Source organism: Salmo salar, chromosome ssa15, assembly GCF_905237065.1.
Source record: "Salmo salar chromosome ssa15, Ssal_v3.1, whole genome shotgun sequence".
Classification (NCBI taxonomy): domain Eukaryota; kingdom Metazoa; phylum Chordata; class Actinopteri; order Salmoniformes; family Salmonidae; genus Salmo; species Salmo salar.
The window spans coordinates 81560485-81569222 of record NC_059456.1 but is presented as its reverse complement, the minus strand read 5'-3'; the positions used below and the strand labels follow the sequence as shown (position 1 = coordinate 81569222).

Here is an 8738-nt window from a genome sequence, read left to right as displayed (position 1 = left end):
TTATTAGTGGCCTTCGAAGCATTGCTTGATAAATATGACCCTTGGTTGTTTTAAGACTAATAAGACAAATATTTGCAATCAGACACTGGGAAACAGTGGTAAACACTGACTATTCATATAGTTGAGAGGAGATATTCAATATTTCTCACTTACTGTAATTGTAGAGTTAGAATAATTGTATTCTTACAAGTTAATTCTAAATTCCACCCTTGTGCGGTACCACTCATAGCCTACCACCACTCAAAGTAACTCATCATGTCTTATCCCTTGTGAATAATGCTTGGGATGGAAAATGGAATGAAGACTTGTGTATTGGACACTGACCTGAGTCAGTATATATGTAAACATACTGCTAATCCTCTCTGTTTGCTTTAGCTATCCAAATTCAGATAGAACTGAACACAACAGGACATAGGGTATGCAATGTTCGACAGCCATAGAGCCCTTTTTTAATGTAGTAAGCACAATCCAAAACCGACAAAAAGGACATAGCGAAAGGGAAAATAATCTGGGCTTGGATTCGATCTCTGATTGGACTGTTAATGGCGTTCCGCTGTCCAAACATCATGTGGCATGGAACTGCACTGTTTGGGTTGTGACTGACTGACCTCTTTTCATATATAAAAATAGACAGACTACTCTGGTTTTAAAATGGGACATAGTAACAATGCATTAAATGTAGGTGTTGACTAAAGCATTTACCATTTTCTTCTTTCTCCCCTTGCCCTCAATGAATAGTGCTTCATATAATATATATTTTTTGGACTATTTCAGAAAACATATTCAAATACTTTTAAACATATTTTTTTCTTCATTTATCTTTAAAAAGAATATGTTTGATACAGGGTTAATATAGCACTGTCTTTAGTTGTCCATGAATTGTTCTGTACAGATTATGGCACATAGTGGCGTAATTGGCACATTGTTCAGTAATACAGCTCAGCTTTTTCCACTGAGAGCAGATCCTCCAAGTCTCCTAGCTCTCCAAGAAACCTAGTCCCCTTCAAGGTGACGCTGACGTAGATGGTCTTCTCTGGCACATCCAGTAATATAGTTTATATTAACTCTAACTAGATATCTAAATGAACACAGGTCTCTGGAAAATAGTATAGAGTGGCAGCGGTATGGCTGCTCGGTTTGTCATCATTTATAGAAAAATAAATATCTTCATCTGTGTCGTTTGAGTCGCTTCTTTCTCTTGGTTGGAAAAGTTTACCAAAGGATCCTGTGGAGAAAAATCTTGACATTAGCAAATAAAATTGTCAGAAGAGCTGTAGAAAACCAATAGCAGCAGTTAAAGCAAAATAAGCATGTGTCAAACTCAACATTGAACACAGTAAATAACCTACAGTATGTTGCGTAACTGCCAGTTGTAAGTACCATGTCACAATGTGCATCTACATTGCAATAACATTGTTTATGCCCATCTAACTACAATGGCTCTCCATGGTCTTTAAGACTGCAGTGCTGGAAGGAAGAACTGGGGCATTTTAGTTCTTTCTCTGACTGAGACCAATGTCTGTACAGACGATGGTCTTGGCCCTCTTCCTCCTGCTACTGTTCCTGCAGGCGTTCTATTCCTTTTCAAAGCTGGGTCAATAACAGACGTGTGGCCCCCTGGGCTTTTAGCCACACACTAGCCCAGCGCATGTGTTTAACTTTCACGCTTGAAATTTCAAATGGAGGCAGTCCAGCTTATCGGTGATGCATAAAAAATACAGGAAAGTCAAGGGAAAGTTCCCCTTTCCCATAACAAAACATTGAAACAATATTACACTGGCCGCCTGAATGAGGGCCGCAACCCCATAAATGCGTAATATTTTTCATAAAGGCTAGGTTGTTGAAGGGCATGAATCAAACATAATTGGATTATAATTGCTAATGAATGACCTTCGGTGATCTTGCCATTAAATACAATTTTCCAGTGCAGTTTATGAAAAATCCTTGCCGAAATAACAACCATATGCCATTTCCCTTCTATTCCCAAACTGGGACACTAACACCACAGTGATCAAGGTTGGGAAGGCTCAGAAAAGGATTTGCAGAGGGAAAAGTGACATAGTACTCACCAGAGCATAAATTCAGGAAGTTTGTTCCATCCACGTGATGTAAAAAAGGCTTCAGATAGTCAGCAAGAGATCTCGAACCACTTCTCTGACACAAAGGCCACAGGAATCAGCTGCCTTTCAGTGGGAGAAGGTCTGTAGGACAAAGGATTGAGACACAAAGATAATGAGAATTTGAGTCCAGGAGTCACTATATAGAGGTACTTTGCAAGGAAAACAATACCACTTACAAAAAGAGGATTTACACCATTTAGGGCAAGGACTTTTTTCCGAAATATGTGATTATACCAGGAGAAACTTCTGTCCCGACTCATAATCAGTGTTGGGGGTAACGCGTTACACTAATACTATTACTTTTTGCGGTAACGAGTAATATAACGGAGTACTGTACCAATTTGAGAAACAATATTACAGTTATTGATCAAAGATACAGTAGGTATCCTATTCCTATTATAGTTATTATTTGTGATGATTATTCTGTCGTCCTCTCACCAAGTTCCTGTTTACACACGCATGCCCTACTACAGTACTGACCGTTTTAGTTGAAAAATGGCAGAAGCATTTAAAACATTGTTTCTCAGCATGGAAGTACTCCCATTACTTTGATTTGGTAGGATGACAAAATGACAAGAATATAACTGTAAAATGTAAACTGTGCCCAGCAGAGAAACACTTATCCACTGCTAGAAACACAACCTCCAATCTCTTGAAGCACCTTCAAAAGCAACACGCCAAGACAAAACTCGTAGCGAAAGAACCCCAAGGCCTGACCACTCCTGCTGAAGATGACTGTAGGCCTACCTCATCCGAACAATCAAGGCTTGTTTTGAGGAGGACAGGCTGTGAGAGCTAAACAAGCTTGTAGCTGGGTATGTAGCAGAGGAAACGCTGCCCTTATCCACGGTAGAATACCCCTCTTTTTTGTGTTGCTCATTATTAGGCTACTTGTGTTGGTGTATAGGCCCACGTAACATTTACATTGTGTGAGGATGCGCAACGTTTTGGGGGGTAACTTTTTACTTTTCCCAGGGAGTAATAAGTAAAGTCATTTGTTATTGTTGAAAGAAGTAACGAGGTACAGGTAATATATTCGCTTTTTTGAGTAATGACCCCAACACTGCTCATAATAACCAACCCAAAAGTGAGAGGGAAGCACTTACACAAACAGTGATCAAACTGACCCAGAAACCTAGCGCTGAGAGCGATTTCAAGCTGGCGTACCTATTTCCGTTGTAGGTGGTCTTGTATATAGGGGTCTGCTGGATCATCTCGTCCGTGTAGACGGGCACAGCGGTGCGCACACACTCGTGCGAGCACTGCAGGCTGTCGTTGTAGGCGGTGAAGATGTCCACTTTATTGGGCACGCGGGCAGGGGTGAAGTCGGTCAGGTTCTGACAGCTCTCCTCCTGCTGGTGGATCTTCCGCTGATGGCTACTGTGACGGCCATTCCCCGACTGTACACAGCTACAAAAACACGTACCAAAGACAAGAAACAAACATAAAATCATACCTTGTACCACTGTGGATGAGTGGCTCTGGTAAAAGATTAATTGAAACTTTCAAAAGCGATGTGTTGTTTGTGTGTCAGGAAGTAATTGCAAAATAAAAGAATCTTTCCTACCAGTTTTTAAGGACAAGTGTAGTTATCAAGGCTGCGATGACCATAATGAGAGACACAGTGATTGTAATAATCTGGTGAACTGCCAGACCTGCAAAGAAAGAAGGACACAAAACACAAAGAAGCGCTTAGTTACGAATGGAATGGTTTTAAAGGCCGGTAGTAATAACCATATGCGTTCCACATAACACCAAGGGCAATCTACTCAAGGTCAGAGGAAGATATCTGTGAAGGTATTGATCATATTCTCTTCATTATTTAACAGATCTATAAAGTATTCAATCAAAGCCAACCACCTACATATTAGATTAGTTATCTTTTTTTTGTACAACATTTTTACAACTTCTCCTGAACTGGTGGGAACCTTAAAACTCACTTTGAGTTTCTTAACTCTTCCCTGATTCCATATAAGTGAATTCAAAGCACCAATATTTTTCACTTGTCAAAACTTAATCTCAAAGTCTTTACTTCAAAATAACCGATAGTTCAGTTCAAATACAAATGTACATGATTTCCATGCCTAAGCTGTTTTTGAATGACCCAGACAGTTTTTAAGTTCATATTTTGTATTAGCTATGTTCCAACTCAAAATTGGGGTTATCAACTTTAAAGGAGCATTACTTTCCCGTTACTTTCTCCAATTACAGAAGTTTTTGTAAAAAATAATAAGCCTGGGATCCTGTAACATATTTAGAATTTTGAAAAAACATCCGCCACAGTATCAATTCATGTGTACCAAGGCGCTAATAAGAACAAACAAAAACATTTGCACATTTCTACAGGGCATATAACATGGTTCACAGTGGTGCCCCCTCTCTGCTTATTGTGACACAAACCTCCAACCATGAGTCTCCATCCACCAATCGCAGCCTTGCTTTTGCACAACGCCGAAAAACAGATGCGGACTTCCAGATGTTTCGCTGGTTCGAATCATTTCGTATGACTGAACTACAAAACACTGTATTGTTTTACTTAAACCCTGGAGAACCCTGCAAGGTGCTGATCCCTCAGTTTTGGAGGAATAAGGTCATCTACAGACACAGATGCAGTGCATGTCAGCATCACAGATTTCTCTCTATGGCCGACATACAGTATGATGAGGTGGTGTGGGGTTGGGAAGGGGGGGGGACAATTCACCAGCAATGAGTGGGCCACATGCAGCAGAACGCCAAGTTCTTCATGATGAAAACGTCCTTGCGGGCCCATACATCCAAACCCTCATCAGCCAGGTGATTGTCTGCTGTTCCAGTCCAGTTAGTCTTCGGGATAGCTCAAAAGGAGCGGCCACTCAGTCATTGTAAAACGCTAGCTCCCTCATTGTGCATATACATTCCCTTGGATAACAAACTTCTGTGGGCAGGGCACAAATCAGCCAGGTCAACCTTGGATTAATGATTTCTCTGGCTGTCTCAGGAATGCCTCCCTTCCTTAGCTGCAATCAGTCCCTCTGCAGCAAACACATTAACTTATCTGGCAGTCATTTGCATCTTTCTCTCTTGCGCACTCCCCTGCCTCCCTTCCTGGCTGACATCAAGGCTTAAGTTGAAAGTGTGGAGTAATAAATGAACACCTGTCCAAGTTCATGGATAATAGATCATGGATCGATAGTCCACGTCTCCATGGAGAATTGTTTCGTTTTACATTCATGTCGGCATGAAAGGTTTCTCTGGCAGAGGTTTCCAGCTTATACCAAATTCATATCAGGCTGAAGCCCTGGCCATACAAATACAGTCTTAAGCCTCCTTATAACCTACTTTTAGGGCAGTACATTAACAAGACAAGATAATGTCAGATAATGATTCCACTGACACAACCGGGAGACGGTCCAGATGATTCTCTATCCCTGTCCAGAACTGCCAGTTTAAGGGAGAAATGTTGGTCCTGCTAGCTCAAACTCATTGTGCTCTAGCAGTGAGGCTGAAAAATCACCTTTAGCAGTCACCTTGCTTTAGAGGTGCTGGGTTAGGTTTTGTTTGATAGAATCAGTGCCAGACAAAGAGAGGGGGAGTGAGAAGGGGAAAGAGAGAGAATAAGAGAGGGATAGAAAGAGCTACTGACCCCTGTGTCAGCAGAGTTTGGGCCACACCAAGGCTCCTGGAAATAAATAAATTAGGTTTTCACCTTCATGGTCTTGACAGTTTGATGAACATGCCATTAACAAGCATGGCGTTTTAAGAAAATCTCACTATCTGTTTTTATTAAAGACTACCTAGCCCAGCCCAGTAGGGGAACAATAGAATATAATATCAGCAACAGATGTAAATAGTTTATCAAACACATTGACCTTAACATACATATATACTGTACATTACCTATGTGTATGCACATCCAGTTAATTAAAAAGTAGTGGATAAAAGCCTGTGGCAAAACTCCACAGCCAGTTGATAAAAATCTAGCAGCACTATAGCTCTTAATTGGCAACAACAACAAAAAAACATACTGCCAACCTCGATAACGAGACGGAACACTGACATCAAGCGGAAAACGCTCACCTGTTAAGTCAATGGTACCAGAAGCAAACAGTGCATTTAGTAATGAAGTCATCCACTTTTGAAACAGAAACGGTGTCCTCCCCTATAAATGGACATTGGCTTAGCTTCCCATCACAGGGGACCCTTGACCCTTGCTCAATTTCATAGCCTGGCTATTTCAATTGCTTGTGGGCATCGATTTTAAATTGTTATCAGACCATTTGTGCGGGAACTGCCTTTGAGCAGGTTTGTCCTCCCAAAATTGCCTCAATAACAAAAGCATAACCAGCCATTGCCGAGCAAAGGAAAAATATGTGGAACTCAGTTTCTAAGCAAGGAGTTATTTGACGCTATAAGGCAATCATTCTAAATGGCCATTGAGCATTAAGGCCTAATGCCGCCGTACAGCCCACGTCCGCTAGCAGCATTAAAGCTCATGAAAAATGTGGGAATAGCCCTCATTTGTGAATGGAGACGTTGTCGAGAGCAAGCCAGCCCTCCCTTCCTCCCACCCATTGCAAATGTACAGAATCTGTCCCTCATTTATAATGCATTAAACTTCCTGGAGAGTGTGAGGGTTGACATGCAGTGAGACTTAACCCCCCTATCCCCTCCGCTCTTCCCAGTGGCCCCTCTCCAATCCATCCTCCCAAACGTGGTACCTGAGTGGAGATGGGGCAGGGGAAACCTTCTGTCGAAAAGCCTGCTGATGGCTCACAATTGCCAATTAACGCTGATGTCAAAGTGTCAATCTGACCTGATTTCCACTGAGTCACCGAGCAATCTAAAACACTTACAGAAGAAGAGAGGGTGCTTCTGAAGAGAGAGAGTAGAGAGAGACTTAGAGAGAGACAGAAAGAGAGAGTGCGAGATCAGAGCCAATTATTCCACACACCTTTTCATCCAATGTCAAAGGCATCACTGCATAATTTTATCACTCTAGATAGCAAACTTTGAAAGTCGAGGAGATTTTGTCAGACTCTTGTTCAAGTTCCGCTGATGTTGTTACTTACCAGTAAATGCAGTTGTCATGCATGCCTGTACTTCATTTGGGGACAGCTGGCTATGAAATACTTATTCTAGTGTTAAAGAGCCACTGAACGCAACGATTGGCACGTGTGTCTTTCAGTTGCTCATTAGAAAAACAAGATTTAAGTCTTGGAGGTGTGTTTCCTGACCGATTCTGCGCTGTTTGTCCTATTTCACTTCCTCAAAATCCCCAGAATGAATCTAAGATAACTCAAGAAATCTGTGATTTGTTTTTATGGTTTTGCCAAGGATGTTTTAGTTGCGCAAATTTACATCTAATTAAGGTGTTGGTGCAGTATTTCTCAAGTAAAAGAATTTGCAACGTTTTGTCTTATCTAAACAAAGTCGGAGCTGCTGGGCAGGTCTGTCTCACTCTCTATGCCATTGGATAGAGAGCAATCACTGCAGCTGTTCACCCCATGTTAGTGGGAAAATTAACATCGTAAAATTAACACCTAAACTTAATTTACCTGTTGTGATGCACGGATGTTTCAAACTTTTAGATGAGGCTGACTTTATGACCAAAATTATCCTACTTACACTTTGTAGTCAATTTTGACACAACTATTTCTTCATCGAATCGATGCTTTGTATAGGCAGTCAATTTTTAAGTACCGAAAGGGGATTGCCACCAACAAGTGGGACTACATAACAGAGTGAAAGTTGTATGTGTGATGTATTCAACCGTAATCCCTCGCATATCCTCCCCACTCAATTATCTGACATGAAATTGATGTTTCTTCATGCTGTCTGAATTTGTGTAAAACAAACAAATGACGTGCACTGTGAACATTTGCTGTTAGAGATTGCATTCTAAAATATGTACACCAACACCTCATATTTCTAGTTGACATTGAGTAAAGGAACAATGTGCTATCTCCTGACCTGTTTGGATGAATAAGGTGTTGGAGTCTAGCTAATACAGAAACAACAACATGTTTTTAAAATGGTCGCTTGCCAGTAGTGCACCTTTTCCTCTCAGAGGAGATGTCAGCCATGAAAGAGCTGAGCATTGGAAACATGAAGTAAAATAGCATCTGTTCATTCTGGCTGCTCTTCATCTCCTCTTGGCCGAGTTTCTATAAGTCAGAAGGCTCGACTCTGCATGGCTGTCACCAGGCATCAGCATTTAAGTCCAGATTTAACGCTTGGGAAGAAAATTCATTTTTACCCAGCTTATCGAGAGTCAATATAGAGTAATGGCGAGATTATTAGATTGCCATGGTAACCAGTGGGTAAGGTTTCTCTCTCTGTGCCTGAAGAGCCTCTCACTCTATTGTAGCCTACACCTCTACAAGGCTCTTAGAGGTCACAATGTAGCATTGGTGGCGTGGCGTTTGCCAAATTTGCACACCTCTTTAAATATAGATACCTAACTGAAGCACTCGAGTACTGTACTTAACGTACATTTTATATGTGCTTCGGGTGGATTCTGGCCTTACTTATTTAACTGACTGTTCGTTTAACCTCACCTCTTCAGAGTGTGATAACAACACCTGAATTAGCAGCTGCAGCAGGTTCTATACATTTTCGATGAATTCATCACATTTTTGG

At 41.2% G+C, this 8738-nt stretch overlaps 1 protein-coding gene across 1 annotated transcript in view; it reads right to left on the bottom strand.

The window, feature by feature from the left end:
- Positions 1-419: 419 nt before the first annotated feature.
- LOC106571996 (adherens junction-associated protein 1) overlaps positions 420-8738 on the bottom strand; it is a 76475-nt gene continuing 68156 nt past the window's right edge. Inside the window, exons 3-6 of the mRNA XM_014145672.2 lie at positions 3688-3775; positions 3288-3530; positions 2070-2201; positions 420-1225 (exon numbers count right to left, since the gene is read on the bottom strand). Coding sequence (XP_014001147.1) covers positions 2129-2201; positions 3288-3530; positions 3688-3775 — 404 coding nt within the window. The 3' untranslated portion in view covers positions 420-1225; positions 2070-2128. The remainder of the gene's footprint in view (positions 1226-2069; positions 2202-3287; positions 3531-3687; positions 3776-8738) is intronic.